We start from the raw sequence: 25768 nt of genomic DNA, 5'->3' as shown, positions 1-25768 counted from the left end.
AGACAGAAAGGTAAGATCACTCAATGAAAAGAATGGAAACAAAACTCTGGGGACCACTTCTCTTTCCTTACTTTATTGTATGTATTATTTGCTTCAAACATTGCCCCACACACTGCACCATTCTAAACAAATTTTAACAAGTTCTGACAAAATCCAACCCCTCCCTCTACTGCACACTCTTTAATGGATATTTTACACAATTGGAGTAGCACAGCTTATGAAATGAGGTCTTATTTCTTGTGCTTTGAAAAGCCATGTCATGGTTTTTACATATATTTGTGTAATGCTCCCTGGAGATTGCCAGACAGGTCTTCAGTAGGTATAACGCTTCACTATATCTGACTTATCTACAACAGGGGTACATATAACTACTTTGATAAATTTAAGACTGGGTTGGCTGTATAAAAAAATACAAACCAACTTGAAAATAGGGAACAGGTACACCACTGGGGTGACATCCATCCTGGAGATGTTTCTCAACAATTGCATTTGTCTCTGTATGTCAGTCACAGTGTGTTATGGTCTACTACCCTGGCTGACTGCATCTCCAAGTCCAGGAAATCTCCAGGTCAGGGGACTTGTTTCCCAAACACTCCTGAGCAGATCCTGAAGCAAAGGGACCACTGTAGCCTATGCAAAGAGCTCCTTTCCACCTTGGAATTACATAGATGGTAAGTTCTGGTGATAAGGAAAATAACAATACCATTTTAGGATTTCAAGTAGTGAGAACGCAGATCTCGTCCCTGAACTGAAATTAGAGAAAGGAAAGATGAAGTTTAAGATGGGATTAACTTAACTTTCATATATAAATAATTGTTATTAGGGAAGCTCAGTGGTTAATGGTTCTCTCAGAAAAAAAATTATTTGCCCATTTAGTGGTTGTCAGTAGGTAGACCAGCTATCTGTATGCTTAACTAGGAGATGTAAAGTCTGAGACCCAGGAGAAAAATAAGAGTGCAATCTTGACAAAAGCAATTGAACACAACAACTCATTGATCGCAAAAGCTCCTGATTTTTGGAGATGGATGAACTAGTACATCAACATACACTTGAACTTTAAGGCTTGAGCCACTTCTTTCCAAGCATCCCTGATATGTGAAAATCTGCCTGAAATAATTTTAAGACCCTGCTGTCTTACCTCTTCATCATTTCTAGCACCAGTGACAACCATCCGGCATAAGAAATTTAGTCAGAAAGAAATGTGAGCCTGGTTGCGGAAACCGACAAATTAATAGGGATTCAAGCAGCAGCACTTCAATCTAATTAAAGAAATAACTGTGCTTTCTATTCATGATAGAGAAGAAAACAACCTATGAGCAAATCTATATGCAGTGCAGATCTGTATAACAATATTCAGAATGGAAGCACGTGTATAAACTCACTTGCATGCTTTGTTCCTTTATAGAAGAAAAATGATTACATGTCCTCAAAGTATTTTATCTATAGCAGGCACAAAACACGGCTATTACCAAAGTCAGGTTAGAAGTAGTATAATCTCTCATATAAAACAATAGGAGGCACATTTAAGAGAAAATCTCTATTTTCCTCCTTGGTAAAACTTTATTTGCACTGAAGCTGGTGCCAAATAACGCATCAAATTGCTTTGGTCTCTTCACAAAAATAAAAAGGCAAAAAATAGAAGAAAAAATAAGGGGAGGGGAAAAAAAAAAGCAAGAGTCAATGTCATTTATCTGTCGTGGGTCAAAAATGTAAGTTATTAGGACAGTTTCTCAGTATTTAGATCAATACAGCATGCCACAAATCAAGAACGGTATTCTGAACACATACACTTAGTACCTCAACAGAGAAGCAGGTCAGGTGAAAGACTTCTCTGAAATCAGTGAACAGACTGTACTACATGCACTGAGAACAGCAGCCACAGATATGGAGCTCCTGATAAGCCAAACTTAAGAGCAAGTTTTGCTTGCAGGGTGAGGGTGGTGGTGAATACAAACATGGAACAGTTGCATCTCATGAAAAAAAAAACCCAACACAATAACATATTGAAGGTGTGGTATAATGCTTTAGGAGAATCATTACAGATGTTCATGTGCAAAGAAACAGGGAAGAATAAACTGGAAATAGCTTTGATGCAACCTTACAAAGAAAAGAAAGGACAGACTGATATTTATTTCTCTGTCACTGTAACAACTACCCTATCATACAGATTGTTTTGTTTTAAGGAAAACCTTATTTATCCTCAACAGCTGCTTGAAGGGACACACAATATTACATCTGTACAAAGAGTGCCATGCATCATTTTCTGGACAATCTGGACAAACATTGCCTGCTTTTGTTCTGAATAATATGTAAATGGTACATCCAATTTTTCAAAACACATTAGCATTTCTTTATACTAGAAGACACTGTTGACAAAATAAAATCTAATGCATAATTTTTACAGATACGAGTCATGATGGAGGATAGAAGAAAAATTTTAGTGTGCATTTTTGTGCATTTTGATAACATGGCAGCATTTACATGTAGCATGTTTATGCATTACACGGAATCAGATTTGCAAAATACATACCATAAACCTCTTCTGTTTAAACTAAAACAGCCTCTTGTTGGAATCAAGTAATACATATCTAAATAAGGCTCTACGTATGTCATCAGTGAAAGTGCCCTTAGCCCTTATGACATTATTGCATTCCTATAATAAATGTGAATATTTTATAGTACAAAAAAGCAAAAGGACAGTATCTGGTATTATCTTCAATAATCTAAAATCTGGATTAAAAAGGAAAAAAACAAACACGAAATGCAAACATTATAGGAAAAAGTTGAAGCTATAAGGTGAGTTTGTGCTTCTCTTTTTCTATTTCCCAATTTGCTGAGCTTCAGTAAATAAAATGCCCCTGTTTTAACACGGGCTGCCATTTACTTTTTATTTATACAATGAAAAGTTATGTATGAACACAACCACTCTTGCAACAACCCCATATGCATACAGACTGGGGAATGAGATGCTGGAAAGCAGTGCCACAGAAAGGGACCTGGGGGTCCTGGTCGATGGCAAGTCGAATATGAGTCAGCAGTGCCCTGGCAGCCAGGAGGGCCAACCGTGTCCTGGGGGGCATCAGGCAAAGCATCGCCAGCCGGGTGAGGGAGGGGATTGTCCCGCTCTGCTCTGCACTGGGGCGTACTGAAGATAATAGTAGATACTGTCCTTTTGCTTTTTCGTACTGCCTCGCTCAACTCCTACACAACAGTGATTTCTTTCTGCATTCCAACACACACCCTCTTCTAGCTTACAGTAAGATAGAGGTTTGAAAATTAGTATGAGCTTCGCTCCAGCTTGGTGCTTCTAACCATCACGACACACAGTACTAGAGAGTTTTGAATTCTAATACAGCTGGCAGGGACAAATAGCAATACCAGCCAATACTAGTGAAATGAAATTGAACATATGGTTTCCATACAAATAACTGCAGAGGGCTAGTTTTTGCAATGTTCCATTTGTCTAACCCCTCTTGTCTCTCTTGTGAAACAGCTGGCTTATACACTTCTGGCATCTACAAATACTGTGGAAGAAGAGACTGTCAAATTCATAAGTAGAGTATTTCACAATTTGTAGGGAACTCAATATTGGTCCCACACTAAATTAAATAACTCACAGATAGAAGAATTCAGAAAGCAAAGTTGACGTTATCAGCTTAGGCTTCACCCACCCATGACAGTCCCTATTCTGCTGGTTAGAAATGGTCACACACAGACAGCTACCTCAGAAACAATTGTTAGAGGAATTAATGAACCAACAAAAGGCACAAGATCGATAGTCAGAACAGCTTCCTCTGCTAGTCTCCTCCTGTTGTTTCTCACTGGCTAGGTTAAAACAAAGAAGATGTCAATATTTTGAAATGAAGCATACAAAAAAATCCATCAACACACCATCCCATAACTGTTCTCAATTGGTCTCAGGAAGAGAGACTGCAGAATGTGCTGCACATAGTTCTTTTCGGGATAAAGGTCAGTGATGGAAGAAGATGAAGGAGAAGGATAAAAGTACATTCAAAAGCCATTATTGATGTTATACAACTTACAAACAAAAAAGCCCCCATACTTTAACTGATCACATCTTTTCACTAGGCCAACATAAAGGAAAAAACAGGACAATGAGGAATAGAACTGGAAAGAATAGAAGTGGGAAACATGTTCTGCCTTTCCACTTACTCCAACTTTCCAAACTTTTTAATAATTGTGCTTACATACATTCTCTTTGACTACATGAAGTCCTTTAAATTCAGGAGTATCTTCATTATTTCCTTTTCTTTTTCTTCCTTTGTATGGATGGACTAGATAATCTAAGCTTTTAGACTTGCAGTATCAGCCACAGAGCCAGAATAGAGTTATAACCAGTGGCAATGGATTGTGTTTGGATGCTTGCTCTGATGAAAGCATTGTGAATATTTGCTCCTTTGTCTTACTTGTGCTTCCAGTTCATCACAGCATGAATCACAACCCCAAACCTAGGATCAACCATAATAAACTGACCACAAAAACAGCTTCTGACGTCATGGCAAAGAAATCTAAATATCACCTATTTCTCTAGAAATAAAGAGAACAAACAACTTGATTTTTGAACAATCTAGTCAAATGCTGAAGATTTCACAGCACCATTCCTAAACCAGCTCTGAACCAAAGGCACTTGTAAGATTATAATCTTAACTCAAATTCCTGGATCAAATGTTTGAATCTAAACCAGAAAACTCTCCATTAATATGCTGGAAAATGTACAGTAGGAAAGATGTATGTGCCTGGTCCAGACAATCCAGTGTGTGTCTTTATTTTGATTCATTGCATCATAATGTGCTGCATTACAAATCTTTATAAATAAACTCTTATTGCACCCTTATATTTATGAGTACAATGTTAACCTTTGCCCGATAACGTTTGATCACTTTTGCATTGTTCATATAAATCAAATAGGAAAAGATGACTACTGGAGGGGGGATAAGACATTGTTCTGATCAGCTAGCTTATAAACAAACAGATCTAGGAGGAGCATTACCAAAGATAAAGTTCAGCTTGGCCTTTGACCAGCTCCCCTGAAATCTAATTGGGTATGCATTTTCAGTCTTCCCTGCAGGCCTCTCTCAGATCAGGAGGCACTGCTGACTCTATTATTGAGTCAAAGAAGTTAATTTACTCCAGAAGAATTTAGCACCTCATCCTGTGACTCACAAGTAAGTGCAATAACACTCCATGAACTTCCACCTTTCATGGGGTCCAAGTAACATTACTGGCATCTTGGTCCTTCATAACTGCATCTCCCTCAAAAATCAGGGTTTTTTTGCTTCCCAGAAATTAATTCTGCAGTTGCTTCCCTCTTACCAGAGACCCATGGCTCCATGTCTTCCGCACGCGAACACAAGAGTCATACCAGTTTGCTTCACCTCAAGCCATTTTCTAGTTGAATGGTACTTGTAAGCAGTGTAGTATTAGCCTTAAAGAGATCTGCTTAACGTGCACAGATGGGGTCATGCACTTAAACACTTAACACTGACTCAATTTACAGCACAATCAAGAACAGAACAAGCAACCACTGGGGCTTTCTACAGAAGGAGGGTTTGAAAATGACGTTGAACTCAAGTCACTCCATCTTTTTTAATATAAATATTCACTAATACTTCAGAAAGTTTCTTGGTGCTTTGATTATTCTATCTAACCTTCCTCAATGTCAGTAGTATTATATTAGCAATCAAATTTCTTTCTGTTAGAATCATTCAATCCCTCTCATTTTCATAGGATTTCATAGATATAACATGCTTTATTCTGGTTTACCATAGTTGAATTTCTCTAACTGAATATGCACAAAAGCTGAAACCTAGCTAGAATGAAAAGATTTGTAAACAGTAATTCACAAAACTAAGGAAGCCAAAAAGCAACTTGTTTCATGAGCAGTTAAACTAATGAATTTGATAAATCTGCATCTTTTACCCAAGATATCATCATAATAACTTTCATTCTTCCTTTTCTCTGATATTCCCAAAAGACAATATTTGCTGTAGCTGGCACTGTTAGCACATGGTTAGAACGATCAAAGCAGAATGTATCAAGGACAGAGTTCAAACTGTATTCCACCTCAGCAGCGATATTAGGGTTCATTCCTATAGCCTGACAAAGATTTTTATGAAAACTGTAGGAACTTATTTATTTCAAGGATTTCTACTTCTCTGTCAAAGGTGGATGCAATCTTCTGTGAGAAAGGATTTTCTCACGGAACTTCAAGAGCGTTTTACTAAGGTTCAACACAAATATCCTAACATCATTGCTGACATTGAAATTTAAGCAAGAAAATGGTCACAGCATATGCAGATTGCGTAATTCACAGAGATGATTAGTACAGAAAACCTGCACTTCTCGCTTACATGCAAAAAATAGATTTTTCTTTTGTTTTCAAAAAATTGGTAAAATGTATTATTAATGGAAAATGACATTTTCAAGGTTTTCTGTTAGGTACCACACATTTAAGAAACTAACTGGTCCTAACACAGAAAATTATATTCAGTGATGAAAGAATTAATGCTTTGCTGAGAATCAAATCATTGCAAAAATCCACTTCCTGCACATAGTATTTTTGAGAGTTGTCTTATCCTGTGAAGTAAAGAGTACCTTGCTACTAACACAGAAATCAACAGAAACTTCTATTGAAGTTTTGAGTACCACGGAAAATAAAGCCACTGATCATTCACAAGGAGCTATGATATATTTCGTTTATCTGACTGCCAATTAATCAGTTCCATATCTACAACTCCAAGGACCAAATGTCAAATAAAATTATCTACCTAGTCAGCTACCAAGATTAATTATTAAATTAATTAAAAATTATTATTCAGAAATTATTTTCCAAGACCAAATCCAAATATCTGAAAGACTGTTCAGAAGAACAACTCAAACAATAAGTTCTTATCAGTGGTATTCCTATTGCATAAATGCTTTTTGCATTAGCCATTTAAATAGAATTCCAACAAGCAAAATACACTAAAGCAGTCACAAATGATTAACAGCTAACACATCAATTTCACCTCGGGTTGTGAACTCAGCACTAAAATGAAGCTTATAATCCCATGAGCCCATTCAGTTATAAACTGCAGGTGGCAAATCAGGTGACTACCAGCTACAGTCCCCATGTGTAAAAAATCAATACCTGAGAAGGTTTTCTCTGCCTCCTTTGGCATCAATTTAACAGGGCAAACAAAACACAAGTGTTAGTGTTAAAATGTAAGGATGAAGGGCTGTAACAGACCAATGACTTTTAGACCAAATCCAGGCTCTTCACTGCAGTTTAATCAGAAAGCCTGATATGCTTTGCCTACAGATGAGGACAAAGAAATCTAAGACAGGCATAGGATAAACTTGGGAAGAAAATAACTGCGAACTTCCATTAGTGACCTATTTTCTGAAACCAGCTTATCTTATATTGGATTTATGTCCTGCTAAGGATACCCGAATTCCTCAGGACTGAGATAGCTCCCTCACAGGACAGCTTGTATCACCCAGTGCTGCACAGAACTGTGTTCTGCCTACTGGTTCCCATGCCCAGCACTAGATAGACAACGCAGTGTGTGTTAGCTTAAGATGCTGTCATGGAGGTACAAATAAACTGGTTCAATCCCAGCAGCTTCACTTCATTAATACTAAAGATCATTGTGACACTAATTGATGCTGAGCTTGATCTATTTATCAAGTCTTTTACAAGCAGGAGCTGAAGAATTAAAGTTACTTCGTCATTCATAGAGAGCGAGCAACAACTGCTTAATATTTTGAAGGGATCTTCCTATTGTTTCACAATATACCTTAATTGTATAATGCAATCAATCATAATTCATCACCATAGTTCTCCAGTATTACTTTTACAGCAGTTTTATTCTAATGAGGATTTTTAATAAGAAGATATACTCTCTTTTATCCATAAGAAAAATAATAATAAACTGTTAATCATGGTACAAAGAATATCTCTTGGCACCGACAATGACTCTTGCTTAAGATGAAGCATTTTCATCAGTGAGCTAGTTGTTATGCATTACCAGCATGTGTGCAGTAGCCTAGCGTGACACCAATTTGCATAATTTCTCTCCTCTAACAGGCTTCAAAAATAATAATAGGCATATGAGATAGAATCCATTAATTTTAAACTTCCTTCAGTAGCTATCTTCATGGAGCAGTTATCAAAAGAACCTTTAAAGAATTAAGTTTAATAAATTATAAACATATTATTTGGGTTACGCTATCTGGGCCTATAGCCATCTGAGTTGAGCTCTGTAACAAAGACCAAGGCAAATCCACGAGCAATTGGCTTGACATCTTCCCAGCCAAAAAGACTGACAAAGGGTTGCAGTACAATGCCAATATCCACTGCTGCTTATAGTGAATTACTGGACTTGAAAATCAGTTAGGGTTTTGGGGGTACACATTGGTAGAAAAGACAGATAATGATATATACAGAAGCTGCTCAGAGCTGTTATACCTGTGTATGTTATCTAATAACCCCTTACCATACAGGGAGTAACAAAACCAACTTCGTTTTTTTGCTGATCTGAACCCCAAACAGATCTTACCATTTGTTAATATTTAAGGAAAGCAGAAAGATCAATGTGCTAGCAAACTGATATAACCACTGATGGACCTTTTCTTATCTTCTTGGCTTATGCATTTGTATATTGTGACTTGAATAGCAAACAATATTGCTGCAGCACTCTGATTCTCTCCGTAAAAAGTGTGGCTAATTTTGAAGAATAATTTAGACCTTGGTCCACTTTACTACACATTCTGATATACGGTCTTCAATAAGAAAGATCTGATTTGTCTTTGTCACACAAGGGAAGATGCCTGAAAGTCTACACAATTGACATTTAGGCCTGATGTCTACTATTACAAAAACACATCACCAAAATACTCAGCTATCCTATTAAGTGAAAAGGTACTAGCACCCCAGGAGAAAAGTAGATGCCAATATGGACAAGAGCAGAAATTGTCAGAGCTCGCTCCTGCCAGATATTTCCCACTGAGAAGCACTAATCTATTGCAACTCCTACTGATTCGGGGGATTTGAAGGAGGTTAACACCTCCAAGAGCCGTGATCTTGAAGAGAGAACAATTTAATAACAACAACAAAATTGCCCATGAACTTTCACAATAGAATTTAAACATAGAATAAAGTACCAAACTGGCCTTTTTCCCCAGATTAACTTTTGGGCCGCTGCAGTCCTGAAGAAACTTAAGAGAATGCCTGAACTTAATTCACAAAGAGAAGATATGAGAGGTAAGAATGCTGTATCATGCACTGAGTTACTGTGACCTAGAACAACCAGCCTTTAGCAGTTCATTAGCAACTATTTAGTTTTCTTTTATACATATTATTCAGTTTATGGAACAGCTCTGTGTTCAATACTGTGGGCTTTCAAAATCTGAAAGAGGAAACATTTTGTGATACCACTTGAAAAAACAGAAAGAGAGAATAGACAATATAGTTGTATGTCACCACAAGCAGCACTGAGATATCAGCTAAGGTAAAGTAAAAGTAAATCAGATTGTACAGGCAATATGAAACATGATCTACTGTGCTATGTTTGCATCACATTTTTAACAACGCTGTACCTTCAGCCATTATGTTCTATCACTTCATACAGCAGTGGGTCCTTTCTCTTCTGTAAGGATACCCTCTGCAAATAGCCCGAGATCCTAACTCTGTTTAAACACAGAGTACCTGCTAAAAGAGCGAAGTCTGAAGCAGAATAAAAGCATGATGAGCAAAACAGAAACTGGCATTATCCACTCAAGAAAGCTATTTTTATATGGTATGAGTGATGTGGTGTAATTAGGATGCTCCTTTTACTTGATAGCATTATAAATAGAGTCTGCATTTCGAATACAATCCTAGGAGTTTGGAGAACTCAAGGGACAGTCTTGACTATAATTCACTTCCTGTACTGCAGAAATCATATTTTATATAGGCTTTAGGTTCTTTGTTTACAAACTGGACAAACTAGTACCTTTCAACAGTAATATCCTGCATTGAAATGTGTCTCCTACACAGACATCCCAAGCTATAACTCTAAACATTACAGCACTGTTCCATTGCAAGAGCCCTCACAGAAGGCTCATGAGCTGTCCCAAGATAACAGTGCAGAGGTAGCCCCCTGGTTTGCTGTCTGTAAGTGTCCCTGGGAGCTCAGAGTACATGCATTTCAGTTTCTCTCGTCAGACATGTGACTTTGTGGACCAGCTCAGCCAGACACAGAGGTTTGCTGAGAGCCTGTTCTCCAGTGCCTTGAAATGCTCTCAACTCCACAAGGTCATTTTTAAAGATATGTATGAGGTGAAATAGATATATGCACAGACTTAACAGGGTTTCTGAAAACCCCTTTACTTCACCTATTACAAGGAACATAAATAAACAGTCAAACCAACAGACATCTTGTTTTGACTTCATTGTCTCAGCTTCCTGACATCTCAAACACTTTCACCTTCTAACTGACCATAACCAAAAGTCCCCCCGTCTCTTCTTTCAAGCTTGTGCCATTTACCCTGAAACACATTTCCTCTTCTCTTCTAAGTCACTCCTCCTGATCTATGGAGAATGCATCCTTCTTGTGAAAACAGATGCTGATTTTCTTTCAAAATGGCTGATATGAATCCCTCTCCTTTAATCTTCTGGCCTGCCTTGTTAGGTCACTCCAAACACACTGTGTGATCAAAACTTCCCACTGAAGTCTAGCCTCCCAGTTTAAGTTTAAAGTTTGATAATTGGCTTGTCACACTGAGTATTCAATCCTTTATTTAATGCCACTCACTTATCACAATTAAATTTTTCCTCTTTGTTAGCTTTTGGCAGGTGTAAAGTTTATTTCAACCTATCTCCAAAAATGGAAGTATAACAGATAAGGCAAATACAACCCCATACAAAGTGATGCTTGCAGTCTGACAGATTTACACAAAAAACTTCCCAATATCAAACAGAAATTATATACTGTACACAGATTCCCTGAATTGTCCCAAGTGTCGATATACTTTTACTATACGCATATTTCTGTAAACAGACTTTCTCCCATCACTACTACTCACACAACGGAAGGTTTGTTACCCAGCTCAGAAAAGCAATGGTTGACTCAAAAAGATACTCACTTGAGGGTGTTCCAACAAAAACAAGATATTGTACTGCTTCTTTGGAAATTGCCATATCTGATTTATATCCTTCTGGTATCAATTGTACAGAGGTAATTTTCTATAATGAATTATTTATTTTTTGTTGTAGTAGACATCTGAGATAGTCATAAATATTTAAATGTTCAGTTAATTCACTAATGAAAACTGAACTAATTCTAAAATGGGATGTTATCTCAGAGGCATGCTGACCTCAGTCTGTTCAACTTTTACATTAGTGAAGGCAACCACCATATGGGAAGCAACTAACAGGAGATGGAAGAAACCTGATCCTGAAAGATGGTATAGGAACAGGCTAAGGTATCAAGACAGAATATTTTTGTGCCTACCCCAGAAAAATTATCTCACTTTTCTCTAACTCTGGTTTCCCAATTTGTAAAACGTGTGATAACATCCTTCATTCATACTCCTTTCCAATCCCTGGGCTTCTCACCAGCATTCCAGAGAGATTTCCATTTCAGCAATGGAAATATCTCTCCTTCTCACACATTGAGTTACTGGCTTGTGTATTGATTTGTGCAACTCCACTATCTTTAGAGCCTCTAAGAAATATTTTGGGCCGATGGCTGCCTAAAAGTAGTTCAGTACTATCTATGGATTGCAAGAGACTATGGGTACAAATTCCTTCAAGTTAGTTGTCTGTATTGATATCATCCCTCACCTAAACCAGATCAACATAAATGGCTAATAAAAGGATTCATTTACTGCATCCACAATAAGATCACAATAATGCAGCTTACCAAGGTTTGTGAAATCAAAAGAGAACAGAATTTAAAAAAAAAAAATACAAGTCTACATCCATCTAGATTCAGATCAGCATTGAAAGGTCTTCTTTTCTAATAAATTCACAGCTCTTTTTCAGCTCATATACACCTCAGAAGGGAATCCTACTCTGGCAACCATTTTTGCTTCATAATCCATCCCTATCTCTCAAGCAACTCACCTTCGTCTGAACCCCTAAAACACAAACTACTAGTCATTTCTCTAAGAAGGAAGTAACCTGTTTCTCCATCAAACTACTGCTTTCCACCTTCTGGAGAGGCTGACTGCTCCTGTGAAGAGTCTCACCTGCCCTGTAACACACTTTTTTATTCATATTTTGCCCAACTTTTCACAACCTGTTAGTCTACTGGGAAGCATAACATTAGCTGGAAAATGGTCAAACCTCAGAAAAAAATCTCTCTAAATGTTAACATTTAGTTTTTCATAATTTGTTATGCTGTAAGCTAACAACCATCCTTTAAAAGCAGACACATAAATGGGATCAAGATGTGTCTCATTTAACTGGGCCTTCTAACAGAAGCTGTGTGTGACAATAATGAACATTGCTGCAGTTAGATACTGGTTTAGCATGCAATCTTATTTTTGAAGGATGCTGTAACAAAGCATTGCCAAGGTAAGACTATAGATCCCTTGCCTAATTCAGTCTAGAACACAGGGCAAACACTGGGCTCATGAGTTTGGAAGCAAAGGTACTATTGCAAACACTAGGAAATAACATTACAGACTATGCACAATGCTTCCTCTCATCACAGCTGAGGAAGGTCATGCAGAGAGAGGTCACAGAGTACAACGAATGGTTTCAAAGTGCAAATTCATGTATCTTAGCTTCCAGAGGAAAAAAACCAACTCATCTTACAGAGACACATTAGTGAAAGCCATGTTCTGCTGGACTTGTTCTCTAAGCAATAACTCTCTCTTTCAAGGACCTCAAACCTACAAAGTATTCACAGGCTTCCTGGGCTCCAAGAAGAAAAAAGGAGGAGAAAAAATGAGGAGTTGTAACCCACAGTTCATTCTGTACTTTCAACAATTGATTTTTACTGAAAAAGGAAGAAAAAAATCTCTCAGATGCCAGTCAGATTCTGAAGCAGTTGATGTATTTGCTAAATCTGATGTAGAAAGGAAGTACAGCACAGGAAGTGCACTGCAATGTCACAAAATCAGAAGCTATATGGTGCTCTACGTAAAAATAAAACCCTTTAGAGGTTTCTTTATACTACATGTATAAAGAAAACACTTTAAAAATGCAGCTGTCAAAAGATGAAGAGACAATCATGCAAGTTTAATAGTTAAATAGGTCCCTGATAAAGATCTTAAGGAAAGTACTGCAAAATCCAGAATTAATCCTTGACAAGGCATCCACGCCAGAATGACTCCTGTCTTGAGTGGGCTGTACTCTGACATAATGAGCGTGTTCAGGAATCCAAAACATTAGGGGAAAACAGACTTGCAGCAGACAGGAATGTGAACTCTGACTCAAGCAAGATCAGCATGCAAAACTGTTTATCAACTGCAACAACCTGCCCAGAATAATGCCCAGCACACACACCACAGTGGATTACATGATTTTGCAATGTAATTATCAGGGCATGGACTTGATCTCCTCAACAGATCTTGAGTCTGCCTTCTTGCTACAGACTCCCCTGGCAGTCATTGGACTGTTAGCCAACTCTGGCTGCCATCCCTGGGCCTGCCCCCCTCCTGGCTGGTGTCCTGCCAGATGCCCCACACTCAGTGTGGCCACTGGCCTTGCTGCCTCACTGGCACCGGGGCTCCCGGCTCACCTGCCCTCACAGGGAAGCCCAGTCCTCACTGCAGTCCCTACTGGTACTTTACCCAAGCCTTTTCTTGGCCAGCCTCCCTCAGATCATGTAAAAACTTGCACATTTTTCAAACCAAAGAGTAGTGAGATCTACAGATCTACAGACCCTTGAGTGCATATCAAGACATAAAAGCAGTGAGATCAAACAGCCCTATTAACACATGAGCCAGATAAATTTTTCTCATGGTCACTATTTTCACCTTCTTAAAGGAAGACAATTGAAGGTTTGTATGCTACAGTATTGCCTGGTAATAACTGTCGGCATTCACAGACTCTTAGACTAAACTTTAAAGTCTACATCTTACATTAGATACTGTTTATATAGAAAATGTACATTGAAATCAAAAGCAACGTGGTGTGGAACTTGTAAGGCAAACATTTTCAGGTAAGCAAACTCCTTTTTGTATTTTCTTTTTCTTTTCTTTCTTCACAGAGAATAAACAAGCATTTGAGGCCATAAGGACATCCTGTTCTCAGTTTAGTAATTACTAAGACAACCAATATTTAATTACACAAAACCCCACACTGAAAAGCAGAACCTGGTTTCAGGGCCTGCTTTTCAAATTCCTCTCTCCCAGAAACTATTTTCAAATTTAATTATTTTCTTCCTTCTATTAAGTAAACAGCTCCTGCAAAACTCTGGCAATTTACTATGTATTGTTTAACAAAATTAGTCTTTGCCACAAATTATAAAATTATTCTGATTTGTATTTGTTGTCTCTGGAGTTCATGAAAGCATAAGACTAAGTCTGAACAATAACAAAGTATTCTTCCGGCTAATGAAATATTCATACTCTTTGTCATCAAGACTTTAATAAGGAGGAATACAGCCTTTTCACTTCTGTTCAGTAAAGGACCAGAAAAGATCTTTCCTTCAACTCTGAATGTCTCCTGAACCAATCCTAATAATTTCCCTTTCCTGTACAAAAGTACAGGAGACATTTCAAATTTACTTCGAAAGGTGACTCCATATTTCAGGCAGACAAATAAGGTTTATATACTTGCACCATCCAAAATTTACAGAAATTTTCACCATTAGAACTTCACACTACTACAAAGCTTTCTGCATCTTTCCAGATGTACCACTGTTAAGACTCAGAAAAATCAGATTAAATAATGAAAACTACACCATAGGTTACCTGACAACTATTAAAAATTGAGTATAACAGATTTCTCTTAGCAGTAGCATTATGTTCGTGACATTCCCCAGAAAAAATAGTCCCAGCAGCAGCAATTCATGCAACTTCTTGTGACTATGACACTGGTGTGACTTCAAGTAGTGCATGGAGTGCTGCCACAATGATATACAGACAGAAACATAACTATGTAATTTTTCCATTAATTTTCTGACCCTTAATTATTTAATTTAGGACAGGCAGATTATGTATCTGTAACTGACTGCATTCAGAATAGAGAAGAAAGCATGACAAAAGAGCAGAATTTTTAGAGGAAAACACTAAACTTATTCTCCAACCCTCTTTAAAAGTACAATGAGCCTGTGGGTAACTGTGGGAACACATGACAACACCACAATGATCATGGTCTCTCTTCTGAAAGACTGCGAACATGGAGACAGTAACCAAGTGGGTGATGAAAAGAAAGAGAAAGGTGAAAGCTCCAGGAATGGTACCTTACTGTAAGAGCTTGCTACTGGAGTGGGGAAGAGTGTGGAAGATAGAAATAGACCTGTTTCAGAAGTATAGCATGACTTTTTACAGCTCTAGAAACACTTGTGTGCAGCGAATTCCTTCCCTCTATGCCCCTGAGTGACAGCAGTAATTAAGGCAAACACCACCTCCAGAGCCCCAACAAGTAAAAACAAAAAAATAATTTATTGACCCTCGAAGCACTGCGGTGTTGATTGCTGGCTCCAGCTGCTTCAGCAGGTCCTGAAGGTCCTCTACTGCCAGCTTCCTGACTTTCAAACACCTCATTTGCAAGCCTCGCACTGCTTTACTGTGCAGTGCTGACTGCTGGCTCTCAGTCCCAGGGGGTTTCCAATTTCACTTTCGTTTAAGATTATACTACCTTTTTCCTGCCTCACGTGCTTGTTACCAGAGCTTCTGTCACTGCTCCCTGAGCAGCTGCTTGTAGTCCTTCCTTCCCATGTGGCTAACATTCCCTTTATCCATTCAGCTCATGGTAAAATGCACCTAAGAGTAGGACAGAAACTGATGCAATACTCAGGTTTGAGCATGCATTAGCAGCAGGTTAATCAGATGTCAGACCGAGCTGATACTGCCAATCATAAGAGAAAGATTAATTTTCTCCAGAGAACTCTCTGAAAACTGGAACTAATATTTGGCAGCTACAGCCACCTCATGATTTTGCACTTCAGGAACACCTTGGTAGGAATCAGGAGGAACGACTGTAGCATGTGGAGGCAAATACAAAGAAACCTTAAGATAGCTCTACCAAAAATCATACCTTGAGAAAGTGGCACCACTGCAGCCCTCTTGTCCACAGTATACCCCGAAGGCCAAAATGATGTTTTCTCCCTTTTAGTTCCTGTGGAGCTAATCAGATTGCAAAGAATGTGCCCCTGGACACAGACTTCTACACCTGGAAAGACCACCCTAATTTATGAAGGGGGAAGTGGGGTGTGTTCATCACCACAACTGTTTACAGCTGAAAGCACATTACCTGATTTAACAAGTACTCTAAATTGCATTCTTTGGTGTTTCTTGGACATGTTTCATTCCCAGTCTTTTAGTCTGTTACAAAGAGCACTCACCTTCCAGCTCAGACAGCGGATGAATTTTCTATTCCAAAGGCCTTTTAGTGGATTGGTCAAAAAAAAGGTGTTCATTTCACAGCAGCCAGTTCGCTGCTATGAGGGAATGGGAAACATTTTCTCAGCAGTGCCTGTGAAGCCTGTGAAGCTCTCAGGTGCACAACCTTAAGCCATCAGAAATCACCATGCCACCACCTTTGGCCCAGCTATTAAACCAGCTGGTTTCTCTGTATTACAACATAAGTTAATAGCCAGTTGTCATAGTCCTTCACTCTTGAAACTGGAAAGAGGCCAAACTATCACTAGTGAGAAGCAACTTAGCCTACTAACATGAGTCACCAACATATTCCTTTAGTTTATTGTTAGTTGACTTCTGTGGAGCCTCCAAACCTTCTGTCAGCATATAAATTTCTTCCGTAACTATGACACAAACACCTGAAAGGGAGCTGCACTCACATCACCTTCCTATATATTATCAGATGTTAAACTCGAGTCACTTACTCTAACACTAGTCCTTTCTCTGCATTTGATGAATATATATATATAATTTTCAATACAGCAATCAGTTTAGTTTTATAATTTTTCACTGAAACAATGCCTTGCCACAAAACGCGAGGTATCATACCAAGTATATCTTATAAGCAAATTCCTTACCTTTCAGCACATTCAAAATGTGCATTACAAAAGAATGTAAGACCAAGAGCTGAAAAATATCCTTCTAATTAAACTAATGGGGGATTTTCCCTATAAATATAGTTTAAATGATTTTTAAGACTTTTCAAAAAGCACAAAAGATAAGCCATTTTCAAATACTCTAACTTTTTGAAGATGCACTATTTTTCCTTGAGTTCATTTTTAATCACAAAAAAAATGTTGAATTATGTACCACATCTACTGTATTTATCTCATAATCTCTCCTGGCTTGCCTCTCAGAACCATTAATTCAATGCTCCACCTGCTGCAGTTGCTCATACTGCAAGTGACATTTATGTTAGGTTTGTTTCCTCAGAGGAAAATGTATTAGAAAAGGTAGTCTGACAGGTCTTTGTATCCATTTCACAGGCTACACACAAATTTTAAAGATCATCCATGTTACTATTCACAGAAACGACGAGAGAACAAGTGAAGACGACATGATATGCACCAAACATGCCCTCTTCTTTCAAGTGAGGTGGAATTAATCACATCTATCAGTCATCCCTCCAGTAGGTCTAAAATACAGTGTAAAAAATATACAAGGAGACATGAAAACTGCCATCCCACTCTACATCTTTTACAAGGCTTCCTACTTCATGCACTCAGACTGAGTTTATTCCCCATACATCCAGGAAAATTATCAACAGCAATACTGCATTCTTTCAATATCAGAAATAAGGCTTTTAATTTATTTCTTTTTCAGGACACATTTTATAGCAATTCGGTAGAGCAAATAGAATGGTGTAACAAATAGCTCAGTGACAAGCTCTGTGGATGTACCACAACATAACAGCATTGTCCCATGGCAGAGAGAAGGTCAGTGAACACTAGCTACATCCAGAATGTCCAGCTAACATATTCAGAGATCAGAAACCTGAAGGAACCTGAAGGGAACAGCTTCTGCTCTCCCTCTACATCCAGGTTTTGCTGGCTAATTCTACAGTATTAAAAAGTATGCAATAACAGGGACAGGGAACTTTCCAATAATTTCTCCTTTTTCTAAATAAAAAAATCACCTGTGCTGAAGAACAGCTGTTTAAAATGGTTTTTAAAACAAATGCCTCAGTAAGGTGACAGATCCTGCAAAACATGTGGTGAGTTGCTAATCATTTGCAAGCAAATAATTTTCTACCACCTGCTGGAGTCTTGGTATGTTCAGAGGACTGACCCTCAGGCCTTCTTAACCCTACAGGTAACCTTTTCTCTGAAAATCATTGTACCACACTAAGCTATTCTCCATTTCCATTTTCTCTCTGTTTATTGTAAGGAAAGATCCGCAAGAGAGAAGAGTTACTGAAACCTCCTGTCCTGCCTGTCTTTCAGGCCCAAATTAACCACCCTTCTACCCTTCAGTTCATGCTAAGCTGGACAACGGAGGATAGCAGAAATAGGAAGACCACGGAAGAGATGAGAACTGTCAACAGCATTGGTCACCAAAGAATAACAGAACAAATTATTCTTACAGCTGGACTATCATTAACCATTTCCCTCTTTCTGTGACATTTGCACAGTGCCTAAGCTGAGGGTAGAAGTAGCAGAGAACACTGTCATGAATCAGGAAACTCTCCAGCAGGCAGAGTTCAGTAAAATTCTGCTTGTGCAGGAAAATATTCATGAAACAATGGATGGGATTTTGCTTTTTTCCAAGCAGTAGTCAAATGTAAAGACAAGGTTCCTTTCGGGATCAGCATAACTCTTATAGTTCTACGCCTACCCAGGAAATCATGAAGACCAGAGACAGCACTCTTTCAAACTGTTTTAAGCAGCACTTTGTTGTTTCAGATTTCAATGCCAGGAACAAATGTTCCCTAAATATTTCTATATTTTCCTTTATTATCCACAAAAAAGTGCCAGAGATGCCTCTACCTTCTGATACCTAAATAAGAGCCCAGCCTATTTTTATATACAGCACACCGTTTCCATATGAATCTCAAATCTCTATTAAGCATCCACCTTACAGCTGTACTTAAGCAGCCCACAGTAAAAAAAGCACCCTCTTCCTTTGCAGGATACCTCCTGCACTGTAGAATATTATAAAGTCTTTACCAAAACGTTTACAGTATTCTTTATATTACTGACACAGAGTCCTGCTAAAAAACTGTTCTGCAAAAAACTTCTCTCTCCTGAAAGCCACAGGTAGAAAACAGAACCCCTGGAACAAGATGCAGGACTGCAGCTAAAAAGCTCTATTTGAGACTTGCACACCTGAGTCCAAGAAAGTGGAAAGGCTGGGAAGGCAGCAAAGATAAGGCACAATTGCATACCTATGAGTTCAGTACAGCCTCCATTGTGGAGCTGGAACTGCACCAAGGACAGAATAGAGGTTGACTTGGTACTATGATAAACTGATATACTTGGGGCTTAGGGCAGCCTTACCAGAGTAGGTACCATAACACTCCACAAGATCTTCCACCTAGTCCCAAAACATTTATATATTTTCAAGTCACAACGCATTTTGGAGAAGAAACTGTGGCATATAGAACAGATCAATGTGCATTCTATAGCTATATCTATCTTGCAAAGACAGCTTTGTCAAGGACACGGGCATCTGCTGGCTAACAGGAGTCAAATCTTTTATACACAAGGATAACTGCGTATCTCTGCAAAAAATGTGCTAATCTAACTATATTTTGTCTTGCAAGGGTGAAGATCACCTTAGCGCGACAGTGCCAACTGTCTTGTCATTAGATCCATTATCACAATGACTTAAAAAGAGCTACTCTTGTTACTACACACGCATACACATAAGAACCCCTGCAAGAACTTCTGGGGTTTTTTAAAGAGCTAACACAATATGTAAATCCTTAGCTGGAACCTGTTACCTACAGTATTAATATTTGCAGTGAACTGATTTTTCTTTTTAGAATTTTGGATAATGAAATCCCCAAGTTCCATTTCACAATAGGTTGACACTGACAGAGCCATGAATCCTGATGAGAAAGAGAGCTACCATTTTATTTTTTTGGCAAAGAACCCAAGCAGGAAAAAGTATACCATGAGTCAATTCTTCAGACAAGAGTTATAATGAAAGCAGTACAGGCTGCACTCCTCACAATCCATTCTTTCTTATAGTATGAAGGTTGTAAAAGCTTATTCCTCCTCTAATACTGTAGGCACTGCATCACATCATAACCATCAAGACTACAAACTCGTAACTCGAGACTAACAGCTTTTAAGGTATGCCTTATAACAATCACTCTTTTGAAAGGAGCCAACAAGTAAGGCCTGTAGAAACCAACCACCAAATTTTCTTTCTGAAACGAGACTGAAAATGAGACTAAAATGAGACTAAAAAATATACCTAAGAATTTGACCAGTCACAGGGATTTGTATTTCATCGTGCCACGTACCGCTCAGTTCAAAAGTCACTCTCTAGCCAGTAGTTCCTGCACCTCAGTAGAAGGAGAAATGGCTGAACAAGCCCACAATCGCCAGGGCAGTTCAACCCTTAGGCAATGTCCGTGAATGGAATTAACACCTGTCAAATACAGCTGTGCTGTTACAAATGTATGAAGGCCCCACTGCAAAATAACAACAGTCAGTAATTGTTATTTTAATTACATGTTCTCAGTAACTTTCACAGTATTCTTGGCATTAAGATGAAATCAGGAGTCAGCTATTTTGCCTAGCTCAATAGCTTAATTTCATTACTTGAGAAAGAAAAAAATAAAAAGGTTAAGAAATACAGCTCCAAGCAGAGCAACAGTTCCCAGCTACTAGATGACCATCTGTAAGACAATTATGACATGTTAGCAGAATGAGACAAGGACTTGTCTATTTTGCAGGAAGGGAGTCAGAAAACCACATTTGTTTTTTCTCCAGGGTGCCATAAATGGCAACATTTAAAAACTCTTTCTTACCTAATCCAGTTTGATTCAGGACTTGCTGTGTTCTCAGCTGCTGAAACAACAAACAGAAAAAGCAAAAGCTTGACAGTCTTCAAGACACTTGAGATCTCTGGCATTTCTCCAGCTATTTCAAAGTAAAAGGCTACCCAAGGTAACAGTTGTTGACATATACAAACCCGACTGACTGCATTACAGTTCTATTCCAAAGCTGACTAACAACAAAAGACAAGGAGAAAAATTAAAGGTTGCATTCCTTACCTGACATAGCTCCTGTTAGCCATATGCTCGGCTCAGCAAAAGGTACTGTCTCTCTGAGCAATAAACCTAGAATAGGTAAATGCTGAATTATTAACAAGAACATGAGGAGGCCTCAAAAGCACATGATGAATGAAACAGAAATTCAAAGCTTACAGTCTGATTTAGTCTGTAAAGAGAACTTAGCTGAATCAATCTATTTTGAACACTAAATGGCATATAGAAAGAAGGATGATGCTTTATTGCAATGCAGGAGAATGATGAACACAGTCCCTTAAACTGCCTTCATACCAGTCTTTTACAATGTACAATTTCAGTAAAATGGAAATATCTGGCTTTTAACGTATGGTTCTTGTATACATTCCCATTCCACTGGTCAACTCTCTTTTCAGTCATTAACTGCTTATGTGCTTCCAACACTCTGTTTTGGCCTCCAGATTTTTGTGCCCAACACTGCAGATGTGCTCTTCAAGCAACTTATAATTGCACTGATACAGTCTCTAAGTTCATACTGTATTTCAGGTTGAAAATTGGGTCATCCAATTAACTTTGAATATGGCACAGCACAGCAGGAGTGAAATCTATGGATATCTGGGCAAAGGCTGGAACTACTTTTACATAGCTTTGTGTCTTTGATACTGCTGATAGCAATTAGAAAGTACCAACGAAGGTAAGAAACCTTGCCAGGATGAAAGGGGAAACTGACATCCATTTTTCCTCTCAAGAGAGAATTTTCTGGTTCCTCTGTATTCTGTTCTGCAGAATTCTTATTATTACTTGCAATGCCACGCAGGAGACACTAATGATTAGGACAGCATTCAGAAAATCACTTTATCAGTTCAGTCACTTCACAGTGCTCCATTTAGACGCTGGGTTCCTAATTTTAGGGGTGGGAGACACAGGACTCATCTTAAGTATTCAAATGTGAATATCCACACTGAAACTGGACATTTACACTGACATTCACAACAATGAGAAAGTAGGACCAGCATATGGAGCCTGAAGGGGACCATCATTCAGGAAAAGTACATATCAGAAACTCTTTGTCTGCATGATGCCTCTGTGAAACTGGGACCGAGAGCCTTAACTTCCATACTCCACTCAAGTACCTTCCCCTACTTGGAATTCACCTTTTTGTCTTAAACCTTATTCTCAACTCCAGGTTTGAATCTCGGGCAGTGAAGTGGCTGGGTCTCACAATTAGACACAAAGGAATATGCACAATTAGTTTCTGAAATACTAGGATTAATATTAGTTCCAGGTAACTACAAGGCAAACAGTGTTTATTTATTAACTGAGGTGCTCTCTGCTTTACAGAGTTGACCCTGCTATTTAATACACTATTTTCAGTCATTGAACACAATGTGGGAAAAATAATTCAGCTCAGATTAAATACAAGCAGATCTTTTGGTTTTTTTCACCAAAATGCCCAGCTTAATATATTGTTGAAGCTTTCAGCCATGAACAGTGACCCCTCTAGAAATTATATCCCTTTCAACTGTTTCCAGCTGCTTACCACAGAAATCTCCAGGGGTTAGTGGAAGCATTGCTCTGTGAATTGGAGAGGTAAATGATTCCCTATTGTTTCTGATACAGTAGTGACATGAGACTGAAGGAGATGGAATTTTCTTGTGAATCATGGAAAGTGCGTAAAGTGAGCCAGGTCCATGCAAACCCAAAAATACAGTGTCCATGCAGAACGTTAGACAAACAGCTGCCTGAATAGACTGACAGCAGTAATTATGCTGCTATTTCAAGTGGGCTGAACACATTCACCAGCACAGCACACAGAACACACCTCTTCCACAGTCGATATGTTACCATCAGCACAGGAAGAAGGGAAAGAAAAGTGACTCCAGTAACTTTAATTCTCATCAACCATAGTGACATCAGAGATAAGCAGGCAAACTTAGATCCATCTTCCACACCTGTATACTTTCTCTTGATATTCTGACCAAGAAAGTAGTGGCTACAAGGGCAGAGGAGAAAGATGCAAATACTGTGGGCTAGATTTAACTCTTCCCTTATTCTGAGACATTTAAATATCATTCATGTTTTACTACTAAAAGTGACTCCTTTTATTAATTCGTAGCATGCCATGCCAGGAGATTAATTAGTTTTCCTGAATTTTCATCTATTTCATAAGAAATATTGTAAAATTAGCTTAGTCTACTGTTTTCGCACATGCAGTTCTGCAAACGTCTCCTTTTTCCACATACAGTCAGTACTCCCTCTCCTCACAGCAGGGTACAGTCCATGTCTGAGGAAGAAACAACTAGATGAGGGGTAGAGAAAAAGAGGACCAGCCAGCAAGAAGCTACTGACACGCCTTGTTCCCTACAGAACAGCAGCCAAGAATGAAAAATGTCATAATCCCTCCCCCCTCGTCATGTGCCATTCCCACAGGCCAATTCTCAGCTGTGTTCAGCAGAGCTTCTTGCCTACTGTGCAGCATTCAGATGGAAAAGCTCAGCCCTACATGGTCAGACATTTATCCCAGAGCAGCAACATTACAGACACAGCTCTTCAGCTTTGGGGCAAGGAAAGCACGTACGGCCTCACACAATGCATTATTCAGAGAACTTCTCTTCCCCAGAGAGGGAAAAATTCCCTGCAGCAATTTTGCACAATTAAACAACAGCAGTTTCTCAAATTATTTTTCAGATTTCTGATGTGGCACGTTAATCACGAGGCCTTGCTCTGTTAATGCTGCATCAAGTTCATTGTAGGGTTTCCTCTTGCTGAAGTACCACACAGACCATCCACATCTCATCACTCCAGACAAACCACCCTTTCCTCACTATTTACGTCACGCATTCAGCTGCCAAACCAAGGGCTGGGCCAAGAGGTGAAAGTGAACAAAAGGTAGGACAAGTCAGGAAGGCACTAGCAGGAGACTGGTTTCATGCATTTAATTCATCCCTCTCCAGTTCTACCTGCTGTGCAGTCAACCCACTGTCCACAAGCAGAAGAACAGGTGCCTTCCTCAGCTGCACACTGTAACTCCTTGGTAACCAACCCCTTCACTGTGCACTTCTGCTGCAGCTCCTTTACCTTCTTCCTATCTCCCCTCCCCATTTTAGGAGCTACATGGCTTTACCAAGCAGCACAGAGATAAGCCACCACAGCAAATGAGTCCTCATGTTTGATTTCTCAGGTTAGCACTGTAAGGAACATGGCTCCATATTTTCACTTCTAATGCAGGAGTCTTTACTAGAAATGCCCATTCTGAACTTGTGTCCTGGATGATTGCAAGATACATTGCAGCTTGCTTATTCTGCTGCAGTACAGTTCTGTTCAAACTGATGAAAAGGAATTAAACAGTAACAACAACAAAAACATTCCTACTGAACGAAGTGTTGATTGTTCCTGCAGCTGCAGAGCACTCCAACTTCCCTAAAACAATCAAGCCCAAGATGCCTTTCTGTTCTCTGTCTCTATGTTACTGAGGTTGAGCCATAAAGTAGATTGGTAAAAAGTTTCAGGCTCACCTTGCCAGTTATGCTCAGGGTTTGTATGAGGCTTTTTTCCCCCTTCTCCTTTTCTGTTGCTGATCCATAGGCTCTCTTTCCTTGGATTACTACAATTAATTTCTAGGGAAGGTAACTTTGTAAGAACTAACGAAACAGAAGTTACAAACACACAGTGTATCTCACAAAGTGCATTCAGATGACAACTTAAAACTAGGGCAAGGTTAAAAAAACTCCAAACAACAAAACCCACCAACCAAATCCTTAAGAAGAACAAAAGCAAAACATTATGATAATTTTCAGGACTTCAAAACCCTTTCCTATATATGAATGTTCTTTGATTACTCTCACGCCACTGCACAGTGAATCAGCACTTTATTCATTACTCCCCTCTCTTCCACTTCCTCAGTGGCAGAAGGCTGGTAAAGACAGTAACTTCTGTTTTCATGACACAAAATGTGTCTCTTCCCCAGACAAGCCTACACTCAGGAGTCCCTTGTTAGTGAGCCTCTCCAGGCATTAGCGCAGCAAGAATCATTGTCTTTGTCCAATGAACTTGTTATTGTGAACGCATTTGGCAAAAACACTGCAAAACTGGTCCTGGCAGCTCTTAAAGCAACTAAACAGCCACTGCACTGCTCACTAAATCTCTCCTCCTTGTAGTAAGAAAGTCAGTAATACGGGTACAATATTTCTTCTAATCAAGGATTTTGGATGGTACCGGATAAATCACTTACTCTGCACATCCATCAACAGGGCAGCACATAATGCCAAGGAAGGAATCAGAGTGTGGCCCTTTCGCCTATGTGCACAACTGTAGAGCTGCAGATAATTTTCCTAAAGCCTCCTAACTGTGGAACACCAAGAAGCAGCAAATACCAGCACAGAAGTTCATATTTTCCCTGTATCTAAAACAATCAATTTGCACTTAAACTGACTTTTCATTTTTAAAAGGGTGTGAAATGCTTTTTAGAAATCCATATCCACCTTGACT

At 38.8% G+C, this 25768-nt stretch overlaps 1 protein-coding gene across 9 annotated transcripts in view; it reads right to left on the bottom strand.

Moving 5' to 3' along the window:
* MYO3B (myosin IIIB) overlaps positions 1 to 25768 on the bottom strand; it is a 198163-nt gene that overhangs the window by 170859 nt on the left and 1536 nt on the right. For all 9 annotated transcript variants that reach the window (XR_007904525.1, XR_007904526.1, XR_007904527.1 and 6 more), the window contains exons 3-5: positions 24796 to 24921; positions 21308 to 21373; positions 21062 to 21101 (exon numbers count right to left, since the gene is read on the bottom strand). Coding sequence is in view for 6 of the 9 variants with exons in the window: in XM_051787359.1 (XP_051643319.1) it covers positions 21062 to 21101; positions 21308 to 21314 (47 nt within the window). In the remaining 3 variants the exon portion in view is untranslated. The remainder of the gene's footprint in view (positions 1 to 21061; positions 21102 to 21307; positions 21374 to 24795; positions 24922 to 25768) is intronic.

This window comes from Manacus candei, unplaced genomic scaffold, assembly GCF_025592945.1.
Source record: "Manacus candei isolate 608988 ecotype Guabito, Panama unplaced genomic scaffold, ASM2559294v1 h1tg000023l, whole genome shotgun sequence".
NCBI classification, from domain to species: domain Eukaryota; kingdom Metazoa; phylum Chordata; class Aves; order Passeriformes; family Pipridae; genus Manacus; species Manacus candei.
This window is presented reverse-complemented; position numbering and strand designations above follow the sequence as displayed.